The sequence below is a fragment of the Leuresthes tenuis genome, unplaced genomic scaffold (genome assembly GCF_036924035.1).
Source record: "Leuresthes tenuis unplaced genomic scaffold, fLeuTen1.0.hap1 SCAF_8, whole genome shotgun sequence".
Taxonomy (NCBI): domain Eukaryota; kingdom Metazoa; phylum Chordata; class Actinopteri; order Atheriniformes; family Atherinopsidae; genus Leuresthes; species Leuresthes tenuis.
The window spans coordinates 16,366,746-16,386,600 of NW_027325362.1; the positions used below are offsets into that span (position 1 = coordinate 16,366,746).

The window sequence follows — 19,855 nt, forward strand, 5'->3', positions numbered from 1 at the left end:
CCAAAAGGGGAACAGATGTTATGCATGTCATAAACAATGCAATAAGGATGACTTAAAACGGATACAAAAAAAAACGGTACCTTATCTCTGACTCTGTCTTCTTTGCAGGCATTGTCAGACACCTGTCTAGATGATTGGCGAGTCATTGCAGCATCTTCTGCCGACTCGTCATCTTCTCCCTCCGAGCTCTCCTCCTTTATGCTTTCCAGCGTGTGGTGTCGATCCTCCTGGGAGTCAGCCCCCAGAGCACTGCTCAGAGTGTCCATCATTTCCTGAAGCACTGAAAAGTCTTGGCTGGAGGAAACAGTCTGAAAAAGCTGCAGGAGTTGCAGCTGGATATTTGGAGCATCAGGCTCCTCTGTCTTTTCACTAACTTTTTCCTCTTGGCATTTCACTTCCGACTTTGCTGTGTTTGTACTGTTTGAAGTGAGGGTGTTTCGCTTCAGCATATCCATCAGTGGACCTATGGGACTGCTCTCCATAAGTCCATGAGGTGTGTCACTCTCATGAAAACTTTCTCCATCTAAAGCCTGAGGATCAGTACTCTCAGTATCTTGGCTTTCTTCCTTTTGCAAATCAACGACATTAGCATTCTTTGTGATAATTTTCTCCTGGTCATCAACAAGAGTCTTTGTAGCGTAACAAAGCATGAATGGAGGTGAAGATGGAGGTGAAGATGGAACAGTAGATGCAACATCTGACAGGAAATCAGTGAATACACAGGAATGCTCAGAAACACACTCATCTAATCTCTTTCCCTCTGCTTGACTATGAGATCCAAACATTTCTCCCATTCTAGTTTCAGGTTGCCCCAAGTTACTATCTGAAGATGAAAAGGGTGGATTTAAATCTGACACATTCCCTTTATCATAGTCTTTCTCTTGCTTCGGCACACAGATCTGCTCAGTATCACTGTTGACTTTAAAAGTATGATCATGTTGCCTCTCTGGGGAAAGTCTCTCAGTGTGTAACTCACCATCACCTCCACAACTATTGTTTGAGTTTGTCAAATTTTTATTAGTCAGTTCTGAATCTATATCACATTCTGCATCACAGCTCTCATGGCCGACAGTATGTGTTGCATTCATGTCACTAGACACAGCAGCAGGTGAGTGAGAGGAGGAGTCATTTTGTTGTGGAAGTCTTTCACAAACTGATGCACTCTGGCTCCGAGCATCGTTACAGCAGCTGAGCTCAGACTCAGCAATGAAATCATCTTTTGATTGCAGAGGGGATGCATGTCTGCTACCACCTTCTGCATGGTTTATGCTTATACAACCTTTAAAGATGGGGGAACTTTCAACTAAATTATTGGGTGATGAGTAAGCTTCACAATGAGCTGGCTCGCTGTCCAAAGGTGAGTGAACAGCACTTGCGTCATTCTCCAATTTAGTTTTCCCACATAAATCATTGTGCGATGATAAAGATGTGCCTGATTCACTCTCACCATCTGCATGAAACCCCTTTTGACAATCATATTTCGTAATGAAAAGATCAGTGGGTTGGCTGTTAGATTGAGGGGAGTGAGACGCAAATTCAGTATGTTGAGTCTTGCTTTTTGGCTCAGTATTAATGCTGGAGGCTCCGTCACTCAGAGTAGATGAAGCTGACTCTGTTGTTTCAGCTGTGTTTTCTATCACATTACGGCATACATCAGCTCCACCTGTCAGCTGTCCATTGATTAAGACATGTGAGTAACCGTCTTCGCCTGAGGGAGGAGCACACTCTGCTGTAACCTGACTCCAGGAGAAGGGTGAGATCATTGTAAGCTCATGACCACTATCTGAGGGGACAGAATGATGCATACAATTACTCACCATTTCTACATTATCACCCTCATCTTCATATTCTATGCCTTTGTTATTAGCCTCATCACTGGCTAAATCAAGAACCATGACAGCAACCCTCCTTTCAGTCGGCTGCTGCATGTTTCCAGCTCCATGCATACCAATTAAACCCACACTGGAATCTTCAAATGTGCAATAAATGGAGCCTTCTTCTGGATAAATGCTGGTTTGAGGATCAAAGTTAACATGCTTATGTTTATCTAATCCAGTCTCACTGATAATAATATTGCAATCAGAGCTCAAAAAGCTGTGCTCGGTCTGTTTTAGACCAGACTTAGTGTCCTCCTCCTCTCCCAAGATATTGATTTTTTCATCTGACTGTAGGTCATGCAACTCCAGTACTGTCTGTTCATCAATTAGCCCCTTATTAAGAGCCTCATCCAGGTCATAGTGCCTGCCAGAGGTGACATCTAAAATGCCCCCTTCCTCCATTTGGGCTTTCAGATGTTGAATAGCACGTTCATGCTCATTTTCACCCTCCATCCCATCAACAGAGCATAAAAGCTCTGCTTTAATATCTACATTGTTGGATTCTTTGTGCAGTGACTCAGCATTAGGGTGTGGTGGAACACGATCACAAGAATTCACTGAGGATTCAGAATCAGTCGTACTGGATGGTGAGTCAATGCTTCTGCTTTTAACAGAGCATGTTGTGGAAAGGTCAGAAATCTCTAAAGAAGCTGGAATGTCAAGGTGTTCCCTGACAGCATCTCTAGCCTCGAGTTGTAAACTATTTACACATGATTTTTCTTCAGCTTCATCTAACTTTGTCCAGTTACTGCTGGTGTGAAACATGGTTTCGTCCACTACAACAGGAACCTTGATAGGATCTTGTTCTAAAGCCTCCACATTTATGAGGTTTTTTTCACTGAAGGTCTTTTTCCTATCATCCGAAGATGGACAGTTAGGAGGCTCAAGTGTATGCTGTGAGCTTTCAGCAAAGGTAAATTTCCCGTTGATCATGGAAACAAAATCATGGGAATCAAAACTGTGCTGTGTGTTTATCACAACGTCCTCTGTTTCCTCATTAATATGCAGTGATATCTCTACGTCTCCCTGCTCTGAAGAATTAGTGGTATTGAAAGTGGAGTGAGTGAAAGTTTGAGAAAATATTGGGTCTTCAATAAAAGCTTGAGTCATTTCAGCTACCTGACTGTCGAGTATCAAAACCCTTTGAGCTGATTTTGGATCAATGTAACTGTTGATCATCAGGTACGAGATGAACAACTGCTCTGCCTCTGTGGGAGTGGGGAGGTTCACTTCTGAATCACCTGTACCGTGACACCCATCAACTGCCATTTTTTTATATGTGAGCCAAGATGAAAACATTTCACTGAGGCGATCAACATCAGGAATCACAACAGGAATTTCGACAGATTTTAGAAGCTCAGCTGTGTAAGTGTCAATCAGACCATTTTCAACAGCAGTGGTGATATCTACAACTTCAGAACTTTCTGGAATGTAAAATGCTGCTATTTTTCCTTTATTACTCAACAGTCTGCTGATAAACTCGCTGGTTATTTGTTGATCATACTGGAATGAGGTGGACACAGTTTCCCCAGAATGAGGCAACACAATCCCCATAAACTGTTGCTGAAATCCCAGCACAATAAGCGAGCTGCTGGAGCTCATTAAATCACACTGAACAGCTGCATCCATCCTCAGCCCATCATCACCTGGAATATCCCCAACACACTCTGAAACCTCTGCTACAATTTCATCTTCTTTGGCGTCACCGACACCCGTCTGACCACCTAACTGCCTTGACGCGGTCTCCTGATCACCTAAACCATCACACACAGACCTCAGAGTGCTAACATTCCTCTCTGATGTCAGTGATTTATTTCTACTGAGGCAGTTTAATATCAGGGTATTAACCTCATTAGGTTCAACCTGCTCTGTAGGCTCTGAGAGTGACAAACTTTCCATAGTGCTCGGATTCATCACATCCTGATAGCACTTTTGCCTCTGTAGAATCTGTACATAGACAGAAGCAGGAATTAAACCACACTTAAATGCCTTCTCCACGGTCAATGTGTCTCCTGTGTAGTACACATTCACTCCATCACTGACTTGATTGGCCTCTATCATCTTGATGACCAGATCCTCACAAGTGGATCCTTCCCTAGCTGCTGCTATATCGGACAGGGACACAGAGGAGATATGGGAAGTTTGTATGCATTTGCTTGCTTCATAATCTGGAAACTGGTTCAGTTTGGATGTGTGCATGTGATTTTGTTTGAGAGCATCATCCCAGTCTGGATGGACATGAGGCTCGGACAGAGAGAGGGCCTCTGGGAGACTGACCCAAGTGGTTCCAGTCCCAGTCCCATGAGTGGTTTTGAAATCCTGCAGAAAAACAAAAGCAGAATAAGTTACTTCACTGGCTTGGACTACAAAATATGTATTCTTAATGTTAAATTTGCAATCAAAATATTCAAAAGCGAGACAAAATCTATACTCACCACAACACAAACAGGGGTATGTTAAAAACACTGTGTGCAGAAGAGCAAGACTGCAACAGGGTTGCAACAGGAGAGCAAAACAACACATTTAAAGCTATCATGCATCTGGAACTGCAATGTCCAGCATCTTGCAGAAAGAGTGTAGTTAGTTTCATTGCATACTGTAAGGTTATACATCACATCTGCTGTTGTGTGGAACTCTAAGAGAGCTTGGGCACATTGATGACTTTCAGACCAAAGCTGGCACAGTTCAGCATGTTTACAGCATACTCAAGTTTTTCTGGGGTTCAGCTGCACAAATCTTATTTTCTGTCACTAACGATCAGGGAGTAAATATGAGAGATGCAAGAGAAAACTGCTCACATTGTTCTCGAGAAAAGAGGGTAATGGTTAGTCATGCATTTGAACATCAGGTGGCACTGTTATCTAATGCATTATAAGACACAAATGCAATACACTGCGTAAAACCAAATCGCCTGGAGTCCAACCTCGTCTGCAGAGGTTGTCTGATCTGAGCACTGCTGTGAGAGTTCACTGTAAGCCTGACTGAGAGCCTTCAGCTGCTCCTGGATCTCCTCTTTGTCTTCCTCTGTCATCCTGTGAGACACGAGACAAAGAATGCAGCTCTGAGTTTGAACAGTGGACTAGATATTATGCATGCAGTCCAGAGGAGTGACACTTACTTGTCACTGTGTTTGTTGAGCATCATTTGTGTGGACCTGAGTGCTTCTGCAATTTGCTCCTTTTTTGTGACCATTTCCTCAACCGACACCTATAACACCAAACGGTGACATCATAATAGTTTATAAGAGCTAAGATGATTCTGGCTTCATTTGACCAGTTTGTGTAGCCTGATTCTAGTAAACATAAACATAAAACTCACAATTTCACATGCACACAAAAGAGTTATTTAAAAAAAAAATACATATTTCATCTGATTTATTTCTAAAAAAATTAATAAATATATATATATATATATAAATATAGATATAGATGTATATATATATATATATATATATATATATATATATATATGTATACTCCAAACATCACAGACTGGATTAAAATACAAAGATCTAACCAAAATTGTGCAATCCATCAAAGATGCTATGTAATAAACATAAGCTTCGGTTTGTGTTCAGAATGTGTCAAACAGGACTTGATTCAATGGCATTAGTGGCATTGTTATATTTGAGAAAGCTGTGTCTACATATACCTTTTAACTCCTTTACATACAGATCAGATACACACATTTTAGAGATGATTTCTCAATTTCACTGAATCTAAACTGCTGTAATTTCTGAATAAGACTTACACTGTGTGCTAAACGTGTAACAAATGCCAGTTACACAATGATATATATTTAGTTATTTTATTAGTGACAAAAATTACATAAAACTAAAGGACTCTTATGATGCTCTTGGTGTTAATTTATTTAAAAGGGACTATAATAAATGTATGAAGATAATATTTCACTGCTTAAAGGAACTCATCTCTTTTCTATTTTAAAAATTGGTCAGACTGAATTGTGACACCCATAAAAATCAAACTACCTCTCAGCTTTATTCTCTAACGGTTAATGTTTTAATATGCAGAAGACTTTAGCGATTTTTCAAATATTGTTCAAATTCCAGTTCAATATTTTTTCAATTGGCCACCTGATTTCTTTAGACACAGAGAGGAAAAGAAAGCCGGACATGTGTTTTAATATTTCAATCCGCTGTGATTTGAGTGAGAGTGCTTGTGCAACTTATAGATCTGTTGTGTCAGCGGCTGGTGATAAAAAATAATGAAAAAAAAATCCCATATCATTCATTTGTAAGCCTAGAAAGGTATTTGCAACCCCTGCCTATATTAACCATATAGGGATAAACTGAATCATGAAGTAAAGAGTATGTTTTTATTAGAAATGATACACTGGGACACCATAAACTCATACTATTAAAGGTGTCTCTGTTGGGTACAAACAAAGACATATAGAATACACACACATGGATTACCTGGGGCTTATTTGAAGCATCTGTGTTGGCATTACTATCTTTTAGAGCATTCCCATCATTGCTCACGGTCCGTTTCACATCGGACATCCAGTGCAACAATTTGCTAACTTTATCACCATGCTCTCGCTTCTCCTCATCAATAGATCTCTAGAATTGAAACAGGCGGGTTTTTGAAGATTATTAACATTGCAGCAAGAGTAGGAGGAAAGAACATTTTTAAAATACGTCATTCATAATCAAAAAAAGAGAAAGAAAATAAACAAAACTCGTGAAGAATCACGAGTCGCATCGACTGCAGTATTGAAATATGTGAATAAAAAAACATTTAACAGTGAAGTCAGAGTAACACGAACAACCAAACAGCCAATTGTTTTCTGTAGGCTGTGGATAGACATATATTTATATATACAAACAGACAGATGTTTATTTATATGCCCAAACGTAATGAAATGTTGATTTGGCTCCAAAGCCGTGAATTTTTGTGGCCTCCAGTAACCTCAATCCAGTGTGACAGTCGAACACGCTTCTTTCAAGTGCTTCTTTGAACGTGATTCTTCTCTTGGTCTTTGGACAGGTAAGGCTTTTGGCGTGTAACGTCTCATCTTTGAGTGCAGTAGCAGTAACTTTGTCAACAAGGCCACTCTGAATGACTTCTTCAAGTGAGGCTCGGTCGTGAGTGACAGGATTTATCAGTCCTCCAGTCAGGAGCTGGAACTCAACACAGCGATAACCAGCGTCCTTTGGGAGGAGATTTTCCTGAACAGCCTGGGGAATTGGCAAAGTCTTCCCAGTCTTAGGGTGAATGATGCCATTGAATGCCTGCTCAAACTGTTGGAGCTGTTGATTCAGTGCCTCGTCTACAAGACCTTTTTTGAGAGCTTCAGAGAGGGGAAATTTCTCCCCAGTGGAGGGGTCACAAATTCCTCCAGTGCAGGCCTGGGACTCCAACAATCGTAAGGCGGTGGCTCTATCAGTAAAGCCCTGCTGGAAGCCCTGAAGAACTGAAAGCCTCATTCTCCGAGTGACGTCCCAGAGGCCAGCAATGGTGCTGTTAACATCCTCAACTACAACCATCCTTGAAAATATGATGTCTGCAATCTCATAGATACTTAAAAGACCGCTACGATAGCTTTCGAGCTCAGATGCTTCAAGAAACCTCTGACTCAGGGCAGACTCAAGACAAAGCTGTCGGCCACTTCTGGCGTCGGTCATGACGTGACGTGGGCTTCCATCAGAGTCAACTACGGATTTTTCCTGCCATTCATTCTCCTGCTGTGACAGAAACAGATACGTCCTCTTGTCGATGTGTTTCCCCTTGAAGGCTTCGTATGCTGACATTTCAGATCCACAGCTGCTGTTTACAACTGACACTCTGTGAGGACTCATGGGAGATGTGTTTGTTAGGTGTCTGTCACCGAATGGGAAGAGAAACACACCGCCGTCTATGTCATACAGGCACGTCTTGAGTATTTCGGAGTAGTATGCTTTCTGTCCGGTGTCAGGGTTGTGGAAACCTTTGGGGTTACTCACTGGATCATACAAACTCTGCAAAGTCTCTTTGTTCAAAAGACCCTGATCTAAAGCAAGGTAAGCCGATACTCTGACACCGGTCTCTGGGTTTATTAGCCCTCCTGTAGCGACCTGGACCTCAAGGATCTTCTTGCCTTTGTATCTATCGAAAATCCTCTCCTCCATTGCCTGAAACAGGGAGAGTTTCTTGCCCTTAAAGATGTAGCCACTAACAGCTTTCTCGGCCTCAATCAGTTTATCTTTCAGGCCTGCATCTACAATTCCCTTCTCCAGAGCCTCAGCAACTGGGTGCGTTTGTCCTGTGGCCAGATCTGTGAGAGTACCGGTTGCAGCCTGAGCCTCGAGAAACTCGAGAGCATAGGTCTTTGCAAGGAAGCCCTTTTCTGCAGCTTCTAGGAAGGACATCTTTTTCTTGCTGGAGTCCGCATAAAATCCAGCAATAGCAGTTGGTTTGTCATTGTGTTGAGCAAGCGAGGCTTGCACCTGCTCCATTGTGATGAGGCCCATTTCCAACTTTCGCAAAACCTCTCCATCCAAGAGCTTAAATTGAATCAAATACTGAATATTTGTACTGCCTTTGAATTCTGGGAGCTTTTGGGAAGTTGTCATGCTTAGTTTTCTGTCACATTCTGATGTCTTTTTCTCTGATATGTTTACAATTTCGTGAACTTCTCTGATTTGATACGTTCTTGTTTTACTGATGTTTGATAGAGCTGATTGCTGGCCTGTTAGTCCACTTGGAGCCATGTATCCATGTGTTGTAACAGAAACGGGCAAATCAGATGTCATTTTGTCCTTGTAAATCACATGTTGCTTGTCCTTCTGTAGGAGGGTGAGAGATTTAGAATAAGAGTCGTCTTCTTTGACTTGTTTACTTCCTTCACGAGCGTTTCCTCTTTCCATTGATGCCATCTGTAAATATGACATTGGAAGAACTTTTAAGTTATGGAGGACTACAGTTTACAGTTCTAGCTACAGCTGTACAGTGAGGAAATATACAAATATACTTTGTGAGTTAACAAGTTGAAATTATGCTGTGGAAAACCTTAAGTAACTTAATGCGTACCTCTTTTATTTTGGGAGTTTCTTCTTCCATGCTGGACTTTGCACCATTATTGGCAGCCGCCATTTTCTTCACCATCGGGACATCTGCCTTGCTGTTTGTCACATACTGATGGCTGGTTTTCATCTCTTCGACCGTGAATGTCGACAGTGATTCCTGAAGGCTTTTCACCTCTCTGACGTACAACTCTATTTGTTCCCGAAGAGCTTTTGCTTCATTTTCTTTCAGTGCCAGTTTGCGCTCACTATCTGCCAGCAGCTTTTCAAACTTTGTTGTCTCAATTGTTTGCTGATTGCAAAGGCTTTGCAGAGCGCTGATTTTTGAGGTGAGAGTGAGTTTATCTGCCTCAAGCTGTGCTATTTCTGACTTTGCTTTTGACAGCTCTTGCCCAAGTTTTGCTCTGTCTTGATGCAGTCTGTCCATTGTGATTTGCAGCTCTTGGTCCTTTTGTTGCTTCGATTCCACCACGGTGTGATGCACTGTTTTTATCAGTTTCGTGTCATCTTTGACATACTTGTTGAGCATCTCAGCTAATTGAACACTGTGTGACTGCTGGCTTTCTTTTGTAATTTCAGACTGCAGCAAAATAATTTTTTTCTCTATGTCAGTTTGCACAAGTAACAACTGCCTCTCATAGCCCTCTTTCTGGAGTTCCAGTTTACTCTTTAATTCCTCCAGCATCTTCTTGCACTTCTCTAGTTGTTCCTCCCTCTGCTGGGACCTCTGCTGAAGAGCAGAGTTTTCTTTTTGCTTTTGCTCCACGTCTGTTTGTACCCGTTGCAGCTTATCTTTCAGCAATCTGACTTCAGATCCCAGTGAGATGGTTTTCTCCAGAGCCTCAGATTTTTCCCTCTTCAGGATCATGTTCTCATGTTGTAGATTTGATCTGGATTTGTCAGAACTGGACATCATTTCTTTGGTGGTGAGATTATTTTTCTGAAGCTCAATCTCAAGCTGTACAATTTTGGATTCTTTTGATTTTCTGTTTTTGGTCTCCTGAGCCAATTCGTCTTTGGTTCTTTGAAGAGAAGAACTTATTTCGGAAAGTTTTAGATTCAAGCTCTCTACTTTTCTTTCTGCTGCGGCCTTGTCATTCTGAAGAGTGTATATTTCCTGCTTTAACGTTTCTGTCATTTTGTCTGAGCTGCTTGTTAAACCTTTAAAACTGTGCTTGTGTTTAAAAAGCTCTTCTTCTAATGTTTTGACTTGTCTGAGATGTTTCTGACTCTCATCAGACTCTTTTTGCAGCTCAGCCTTTTTTTTCTTTAGCATCTCATTCAAATCATTGATTTCAGCTTTTTGCATGTGGATCTTCTGATTTGATACGTTTGTCTCTGTGAAAAGTGCCTTCAGTTCAGATTTTAGACTTGTTATTTCTTCCTCGTAATTTGTGATATTTGAATTGAGGGTTTTAATCTTTTGCTCCAGGTCAGTCATTTTCTTTGCCTCTTCGCTGTAATCTTGCAGCTTCATTTGAAGCTCATAGGTGGTCTGGGATTTCTTATTTAGTTCCTCCTCGATAATTCTGATTTGTGATTTGGTGCTCTCTACCTGAGACTTGAAGATTTTAATTTGCTGATCCTTGCTCTCGATTTCCATTGTCACCTGATCGAGTTTAGCTTTTACGTTCTTCAGATTCTGCTCCATCTTTAAATTGATCTGTTTCTGATCATCTATCTTTCTCTGCAGCTGAGAAGCAACTATCTCACTTTTTTGGAGTTCTGCCTCAAGGTTTTTACACTTGAGCTCCAGCGTATGCTCAGATCTTTTCACATCAAGGTTTTCTTCCTTAGATGTTTGAAACTGTTGTTTCCAGCTCTCTACCTCTCTCTTTAATGACTTGATCTTTTGTTCATAAAGTGATCTCTCTTTTTCCTGTGACTCCATTTGGATCTGAAGACCCCTAATATCGCTGTCAGATGAGACATTCACCCTAGTCAGCTCATTGCATTTAAACATCAGCTGATCTATAGCTGACTGTTTGGTAGCCAAATCTTCCTCTAAGTTGTTAATCTTGTAGCAGTTTTCCTGCTCAATGGAGATCTTCCTCTGCAGCTCGCCTTGGGTGACCTTCAACTGTTCTTTAAGACCCTCGACTTCAGTGCTCTGAAAAAAGGCACTTTGCTCCAATGAGGACTTTGCTCTTTGGAGAGATCTGATTTCTTCCTGAAGATCACTGATGGATTTCGTCAAGTTGCCGGTTTCCTGCTGGAGGTTCTCTGATTTCTGTCTCATGTCGATCTTTTCACTCTCCATGTCCATCTGCAGTTTCTTCAGTCTGTTATTGCTGTCATCCAACAACTTTTTATAACTCTGAGCTTTCTCCTCGGCCATTTCTGCTTTTTTCTGGATCAGGACCAGTTCCTCCACTTTCTGCTGCAGGACATCCTTCAGTCTAACTGCAGATAACTCAAGCTGACTCTCCACTGCTGACTGGCTGTCAAACTCCAAAGGTTGCAGAGCCAGACCGTTGCCCTTAGCCTGGACTTGACTGTGTAACTTCTCCTCAGTTGCAATGTCAGCTTCCTCCCCATTTGTTGTTCTCTGGAGTTTGTGGCTTTGTGTGTTCAGATCTTGGCCGTTGTTTTCTTTCTGTAAGAGTTCCTCGAGTTTCCTCTGGGTCTGGGAAGATGTGGCCTCTGACTGCTCAATCAAGAGTTTTGAGTGCTTTAATTCCTGCTCACTAGCAGCTTTGTCTTTCACTGCTATCTCTAATTTGGTGCGGTACTGATTAACGTCATGCTCAAGCTGGGACTTCTGAAAGTTAAGATCGTCTATAGTCTTTCTTTGTGTTTCTAGTTCTCCTTCCAACATTTCCACCTGTGCTTGACTTTCAGAAAGCAAAGCCTCCTGCTCCTGGACCCGTTGCTTAAGTTGTCTAATCTCTACTTCCCCTTTGGCTTTTTGGAGCTCCATGCTCTCTGTCCATTTTGCATTGTCTGCTCTTTCATAAGCCTTCCTGTTCTATAATGCAAAAAAATAAGTCATCCACTGATTCACATGTAATCATAAAAAGTAAAAAATATTTGCACTGATGCTTTAAAAGTAATCTCTCCAAGAGTTTGGAATTGCAATGCTTTCAGAAAAGGAGATCAGTGATATTGTGAATGATTTAAAAATGGTAAGAATGACATCACGTTTAGGAGCACTATGTTACCTTAATTTCAACTAGCACCTTTACTATCTTATTAGACGGTAAACAGGTTTGATAATATGCCAATGTCAACGATCACAACTATGCAAACTCTTGGAGATTCTTTCTTCTTTTTTTTTCAGCAGAAAGAACAAAATGAGCAGTATCCACCCAACAAGTCACCATCACCAGCAAGGAGTGACTGGACACGCAGACGTGCACTGCTTTTCAGCATTTTCCTTTGCTTCCTTTGTGCAATGAAGCAAATGTTCTTCACCCGTGATGAGCCGACGAGTCAAGAATTCAAGGTGGATAAAGAGTGAAAACCCAGTAAATACCAGTAAAGCATGCTGATGTTGATGCGACAGACAAGACCTAAAAATCGTGCGATAAATTTGAAGGTAAAAGTTTGCATCATAGCTGCAGATGACTAAAAAACCCTAAAAGTTGTAAATGTAGAGAGCCAAGAAGGTATCAAAAGATTAATACTGTAGTATTCAAGGCAACTCACCTCCTCATCTTCAGTTCTCCTCAGTGTTTCACTGGCAAACTTCACATACTGTGTCATTAGAGTCACAAGAGCAGTGTAGCGGGTTCGAAGATCCATGAACTGTAGGAAATAAACCAGACGTAGCCATATGTGTCACTATGCAGGGACTGTTCAGACAAAGCTAACTTCCTCTGCTGACAAAGTTAAAATAGAGCTAGTAAGAACTACCTCCTGCTGAATGGCATCAGAAGAGCTCTGCATCCTCCGCTTTTTGAGAGGAGATTTATGTTGGGAGTCGACCATCGCTCTGAATGTCATCAGCTGAAGCTCATAATCCTAAAAACAAAGACGTGTAATGGTAATTCTTTTTAACTAAAAACATCATCTTTCTTAATTTCAATCACTGGCCATCTTCCATCTTCCATCGAACAGGGTATCACACCTCATAGAAATGAATAAGTGGTTGCCTTGTGAAAGATGTAAGTGGGGCCTAATCAAAAAAAAAAGAAAAGCTTTGAATAAATTACCTTAATGGCAGATGAGTACTGCTCCGAGTACTTTTGACACTCATCAATTCTGCTCTGTTTTTGTTCAATTTCAGCAACAAGGACCTGCAAAGCACATATTCTTAAGACATATTTGCACATATAAGTTTTTGTCATTTTAATGTGGACAAGTTCAGTCTCTTCTTACCTTCTGTTTGTTTAAAAGCTCAGCAAGTGCCTTGCTATCATCAGGTTTGTTTTCTTGGGCCTTGATTTGCACTGCTTCAAGTTCTCCAACCCATTCATCGAGGCTACTGTAGGAGTCTCTGTAGTGTTTCAGAGATTTGCAGATACCATCCAAGTCTCGCAGCCTAAAATTGATGGAGAAATCTTCATGAGCAATGCATAAATTGATTTGTTTGCACAAAGTTGCCTTAATTAATATAATGCCAAAAAACAATTAAACAAATAAGAAATGCACTAACCTGTTATCTATCTGTGAGTGAATGTTCTGCCACCTCTCACTCAGCTGATCGGCCTTCTCCTTGTGCCAGTCCAGATCAAAGTCCCGCTCGTTGTGGGCCTTAAACATGCGATCACTGATGACCCGAGCTTTCTGCAGCTCATCCTCCATGTCATGAAACACCTCCTGCCTTTCATCAATTTCTGTCCGCCATTGCTATAAACAGAAGGAGAGGGATGATTCCTCGCTGAACTAAAAACACGCACAACGCTCCATCCAAGCAGTGTGTTACCTTAAGGGTGGAAATGACACTTTCGATGGATTTGATGTCAGAGTTCATGGCATCTTCTTCGTAGAGTTTGGACTCGTAGGCCTTTACAAGAGCCTCTGCGCTCTGACTGTGCTTCACCACTAAACTCACTGTTTTCAGTCTGCAAGCAATAGGATAAACCCTCTTTAATTCCAGTTTTTCTATACAAATACCTGTCTTTATTTCTTTGAGAAAACGAAGGACAGACTCACTTGTCCATATAAATGGAAGACATTGAGGACACTTGGCTCATGCTCTGAATGACAACAGAGAGTTCAGAGGAGAGTGTCGGGACAGATGGGGAACCTGCAGCCTGCCTGAGGAACAGCTCACACTTTTCCTTCATGACATCCAGATCCTCTTTCAACCTCTCCAGCTCAGCTGTCTTCCTCTGCAAATGGGCGTGCAGAAATTGATGATTAAAATGGCAACACCAGTTAACTTCCTGAATGTGTGAAACAACTTAACAATACTCTGCACCTCATGCTCTGTAATGCGCTGCAGACTCTGTTCCACGTCGTCTCTTTCCAGTGGAGTGCGGATTTGCCTGATCAGGTGTTCCTCGTGGGCCTCCAGATGCATACGGAAGTTGCGTATTTCTGAGATGTAATGATTGTACACCGACTCCTCGTGTTCCTCTGTTTACCAGGAGAAAAAAAAAGCGTGAATAAAAAAGAAAAGCAGGAAACATGTTTTGCTGCACTTTTTTTAGATAGCAGCTAACTTTCATTTGAAAATCACAACAGTTTATGATAAAACAAAGAACACCTCTAGGTGGCATCAGCAGCACATTGTAAGTTCAAGAAATACCCGACGCAAAGCAAAAAAACCCAAGGCTATTTGCATATTCCGAAGGTAAAGTCTTATACTAATATGGAAAATAACAATAAAATGAAATCCTGTTTAAATGTCACAGTCCTATGGAAACAGTGTAACTGACAAACTCTCTATTTTATCTCTCAAATTTCTGTCTGAGAAGTCTGCATATTATCACTGCATAAATGCCAAGGCCAAAGAAGCCATTATATATTAAAACTCAAGGAGGAGAGGTGGGAGGAAGAGCTTGATGTACTCAAAAGGAATGTTATCTTCACTTTGAACGTTATCTTCAGTCTGCCCAAATAAGTTGATGACTCATTATATATTGCATTATATATATCTCTGCAAGTCTCTGCACCTGAAATATATTGTATGTGTGTGTGTGTGTTATGATATCAAATAAAAGGTGAAGGGAGGCAATCACTCGCTGGAGAACTCTTGCGAAGTTGCAGAGAGAAGGTGCGTGTGTTGTTCTCCCCTTGCAAGTAAAATACTGAGGCCTTTGAGTGATTTCTTGGTTTCAAGCTGTTGTCTGTGAGTGAATTTTCTAACAATTTCCCATATAAAACACATCACATTAACATACCGGCATTTTGCTTTAAATTTGCAACTAAGCCAACCATGTCTTTAGAACCTGCTCTTAATTCAGACAAAAAAGACATAATTCCCAAAGGTTTTAGCATAAAGCTTTAAAGGCTTAAAGACCCATGTGTTTTTCTCGCTTCGTGGCGTTCCAGCAGCTCTTTGTTGGGAAGGAGGGGAAGGGAATTTGAGACTCGCCTCTCTCTGCGGATCTGAGCAGTTCCTGGTAGTACTCTTTGCAGGCTGCCACTTCCCTCTCTAACTGCTCACAATCAGCCAGCATGAACACCTCTGACTCCTCGCTGTCTTCCAGGAACTCATCAAAGTGGGACTGCAGGTTGCTCAAGACCTGCTGATGCTCACCTGGCAACATTGTCTTTATCTGAAGTTGTAAAAAGAAAAACAGAAAGAGGAAATTAAACATCATGCTCTGAGGATTCTCATAAATCACCAAAGCGGAGCATGATTATCACAATTAATCATCTGTGAGTGACTGAGTACTGTCAAAAGAGAAAGCAAAACAAATGAACATACTGAGGCCACATTCCAGTTGCGGATGGCACGTATGTCGGCCATAAGATAGTGCCAGGACACCACACTTTTCATGTTGATGTGGGAGTGATGCCACAGTGCCAGGACATTCTGGTACAACTGCTCAGTTCTGCAGAAAAGAAGGAGGCATTCATAAAGCAACACTGAAGGCGACATTCAAACTCGGTAACTTCAGACACAAAGTGAATCCGAGCATCTGAATATCTCACCTTGTAGCCATGTCAACAGCCTCTTTGTTGGGTGGAGGCACAGTGAAGCAAACTGAGGGCACCATAGCTTCATTTCCTGCTGGGTTGATGACTTTCCACTTGGCCCGGTGAGAGTTATTGGCCAACACGCACTCATCGTCTTTATAAATGGTAATCTTAAAAGGGACGTGACACAGCCACAGCACAGATTTACTACCAAATCTTCTAAATAAATGTGGAAAAGAAAAATGTGCTTTTATATGTTAATACGGCACGGGTGACAATACCTCAATCTGACGATAATCACAGATTGCTTTGACAGGGATGGAGGATCGAAGGAGAGTTTCAGGATTTCTGGGCTTGAGTTGCACAATGCTTTTGGCCCTGCCCACCAGGCCAGCCACAGTGCTGCGGTACTGAAGAAGCTGCTCCTTCTCATCCTGAGGGCACACCCAAAAATCATTGTGTCTTTATCTGTTTTCACAACAGCCTCCACATATGCACACAATTCTTACTGCATCTTTCTGTCAGTTTACCATGGACTCCTGAATGAGATCCTCCAGCCTGTGTAGGCTGCTTGATCGATCGCAGCTGTATTTTCTCTTAACGGAATCTTGCAGGCTCTTAAGGTAGTCCATGGACTCTTTGGCATCACTGAAAAACTATACAGGGGACAAGTATGTGAAATTAGATGTGAAGAGTGCACTTTGTCGCATTTACTGTAACAGTCACTGGTGACAACTCACTTCTAAGTAAACAGCATTCTCCTTTAGATGCTGTTCAACACAGGAGCAGAGCTGTAAAATCCAGCTCCACTGTGTCTGCATCGCAGCTTTGTATGCCTGAAAGAGAAGCCACATAGGTGTAATAGCTTGAAAATGACAAGCTGAAACAGGACTCCACAATGTTTTAATCATTGAGTATTGGGAGTATACAGGGTGGAGACACTCTTGGTCCAAAATATAATAACTAATTATCATAATGACTGAAGAGCAGAGTATAGAGACAAAGCACTTAGGGATTACCTCGATAGTTAGCCTGGCTGGGTGGTTCTTGAGCATGAGTCGCTCTGCCTTGTCTTGCACAGACTTGATGGCTTCTTCCTTTTCATCCAGTTCCCTCATCAGGTCCTGTGTAAAGACAATAAGCTCAGTATTCCTGGCATTAAGCTGTGGCACAGGATACTTCATCATCTCATTCTCATTCAATCTCAATTCTCAGTGGAATATGGAGTTAATAATTTAAGGAAACTTTCATGTGCAAATCCCCCCACTAAGATAGTTCTTTTGTAAATAATAAACACAACCGAAACACAGAAAAAAACATGTGACGCAAACTAACTGCAAGACATACAGAAGCTCCTGACTTACAGCATGGTAGTCTCTTTTCTTAGAGATGCTGCTGTTGCGATCACTCCAGTCAAAGGCAACCTCCTCCTCCTCTTTCTCATTTAGCCAGATAAGCTCTTGTGTAGCCTGTGACACAAAGTCATGCAGACTTTCCAGTTGGCTCTGTCGCTCCCTTGAGCAGCTCTGTAAGAAACCAGCCTTCTTATTGTCAAACTGCAACAAGCATATTTTATAAGCTGAGAGAGCTGGGCTCATACACTAACTCACCAACAATCTTTCATACTGCTTTTCTAGTTTGTTCAGTTTGTCTGAATAGGTCAGCTTCATGGGTATTGTCATCTGAATCTGAAAAAAGAAAAATGGGTTTTTGTTTAATTTCAAGTGTTCTGCACAACTAAAAAATTTAATTCAGCAAGAGGAGTTAGGGTAGCCAGTTAAAATTTAAATTGAGCTATAGCACAAAGGGCGGAAAAACAAAAAACTCTGAATCAGACTTACTTCGCTTAGTTTGGCATCTTTAAGACTCATCTGAAATTCTTCAATGGCTCTATGTACACTTTTGTGGCTCTCCAAATGCATTTCCACACTTGGTAAATCAGATCCCCACTCTGAACGCTCTAGCTGAACCTGTTTCAAACAGGAGAGGAAATAAATGCAAATACTCAGAAATTCAGAATCTATATCTGCATCTATAGTACATTATAAACAAACAGATGAAGAGAGCTCACCTGCATCTCTTCCACCCAGTTCAGGAGGTCCTGCACATATTTCATGTTGACCTCCTCCTCCGTCATGTTGGGGTCCGCCAGTGAGGACTTTAGTAACGGCTTGCGGATTTGCATGTGTTTCAAATGCATGAGGCTTCCCGGCTCCATGCTGCCACCACTCCCCATGTAGCTCTGGACAGACGCAGGCTGCAGACTGGGGGTCAAGGCTGTGGGCAAGGATGGGGTCAGGCTCGGTGTAAGGCTAGAGGTGAATGTGGACCCAGGGGTACCTAACCCCCCTGAGGTGAGTGCAGGACTAAGGGCTGGTGTCAGGCTTGTGTTAATGTTCTGGGAGAAGCCAGAGTTCAGGCTCTGTGTGATGCCTGAGATCATCATTTTGGTTTGCTCTGATGTCAGGGTGCGACCTTTGCTGTACACAGAGGAACACTCGGCTCTCAGGGCCAGAAGATCATCCCGGAGTTTTGACACCCTGTAATGAGGGGGACGGCAATATGAGATGTCTTAATTTAATAAAAGAATATGTTTAATTCTGTATAAGGACCTAATCTGTACCTTTGAACGAGCTGATCTGCAAATGGAAATTTCCCGTCCAGAAGAATTTGGATGTCCACTACTTGTTGCCGGAGGATATTTTCACACTCCAACAGATAGCTGGCTATCTCAGCCTCATTCAGGAACTGAATACCAGACTCGAGACGTTTTGCATCCTTCAAACAGAGAAAAAAAATAACAAAGATTAAAAACCTCAAGACAAAAATGTGCTGTCAGTGCTATTTCACAGTTTTCATTACACCATAAAGACTTACAGACTGTAGGGCTGTCCTTGCTAGTGCCAGCTTGTCCTCACCATTAACACAGTCCCGCTGGACTCTGTTGGCAATCTGTTGCAACATTTCAAGCCTACAAAAGAAAGACAAACACACACAATTAAGAATATCAAAAAAAAGAAACAAAATCACAAAAGCCAAGCACACAAATAGTAACCTCACCTGGATCCATAGGCAATGTTGTTATTAAGAAAGACAGAGCTGTTAATTTGTAAAGGCTCAGTAAGGATGCTGTCACTGGAACCAAAGCTGGTGTTAAAGCTACTGTTGCTAACAGTCGAGGTCCTGCTCAAATATGCCATCTTATTTTACATGGTAAACAGCTATGGTTCCTCCCAGCCAGTCACTAACCAACTCTGATCCCGAGGACTCCAGTCTAAAACCCTCATAGACCCAAATGATGAAACAGCCTTCAACTTGCTCATATTTATAGTATCACAGCCAGGTGAGGGGCGTGTAAAAAAATCCTGTCTGAAGCACTATTCCTTTCCTTAGGGGATGAAAAAATCAAATAACAGGTTGCGACAGAGCACCTTTACAAGAAATGAGAGTGTAAAAAGTGCCGCCAAACAACTGTATTCGCTGTTCCTACCCGGCTGTCACCACACCCGACACAGATGCTGTAAATATGTTGGAGGCAAAAAAAGGTTTGTAATGTTATCTGAGACACTGTCAACAGAATTACGAACAATAAGTCTTTGGAAATAAGACATACATTGAAGAAAAACATTGATGGAAACAGAAGTATCAGACGTAACTTGTCACCAGAAATCAGGCACTCTGTAATCATTTAAAACTATGCTGGTGCATATTAAATATATATGTATTTATTTACAGTTTACAGAGCTCTAGCACTAAAAACTAGATCAGACATGATTTTGTTCATACTCTTCAGAACATATCACCACATCCGTCCCGACATCCCAACAGAGGATTTGTTTTATTTTCTGCCAGCTTTGCTCATCACTCTATCAGCGACTGAAGCAGAAACAAAACCCTACCTTATCATTTGCAAACAGTGCAC

At 41.6% G+C, this 19,855-nt stretch overlaps 1 protein-coding gene across 18 annotated transcripts in view; it reads right to left on the reverse strand.

Moving 5' to 3' along the window:
- Positions 1-19,855, reverse strand: part of dst (dystonin) — a 97,952-nt gene that overhangs the window by 42,096 nt on the left and 36,001 nt on the right. For 16 of the 18 annotated variants that reach the window (XM_072391122.1, XM_072391120.1, XM_072391118.1 and 13 more), the window contains 24 exons: positions 18,811-18,904; positions 18,557-18,711; positions 18,005-18,473; positions 17,775-17,903; positions 17,544-17,621; positions 17,298-17,459; positions 16,953-17,057; positions 16,674-16,769; positions 16,464-16,589; positions 16,215-16,367; positions 15,949-16,103; positions 15,722-15,848; positions 15,386-15,569; positions 14,267-14,424; positions 13,999-14,177; positions 13,769-13,907; positions 13,499-13,692; positions 13,222-13,384; positions 13,056-13,139; positions 12,757-12,864; positions 12,550-12,648; positions 6,313-6,459; positions 4,996-5,084; positions 4,801-4,909 (listed from right to left, as the gene is read on the reverse strand). In XM_072391122.1, coding sequence (XP_072247223.1) covers positions 4,801-4,909; positions 4,996-5,084; positions 6,313-6,459; positions 12,550-12,648; positions 12,757-12,864; positions 13,056-13,139; positions 13,222-13,384; positions 13,499-13,692; positions 13,769-13,907; positions 13,999-14,177; positions 14,267-14,424; positions 15,386-15,569; positions 15,722-15,848; positions 15,949-16,103; positions 16,215-16,367; positions 16,464-16,589; positions 16,674-16,769; positions 16,953-17,057; positions 17,298-17,459; positions 17,544-17,621; positions 17,775-17,903; positions 18,005-18,473; positions 18,557-18,711; positions 18,811-18,904 — 3,502 coding nt within the window. Of the gene's footprint in view, positions 1-80; positions 4,197-4,800; positions 4,910-4,995; positions 5,085-6,312; positions 6,460-12,549; positions 12,649-12,756; positions 12,865-13,055; positions 13,140-13,221; positions 13,385-13,498; positions 13,693-13,768; positions 13,908-13,998; positions 14,178-14,266; positions 14,425-15,385; positions 15,570-15,721; positions 15,849-15,948; positions 16,104-16,214; positions 16,368-16,463; positions 16,590-16,673; positions 16,770-16,952; positions 17,058-17,297; positions 17,460-17,543; positions 17,622-17,774; positions 17,904-18,004; positions 18,474-18,556; positions 18,712-18,810; positions 18,905-19,855 lie in introns of all 18 variants that reach the window. The other 2 variants (XM_072391134.1, XM_072391135.1) reach the window with 1 other exon arrangement.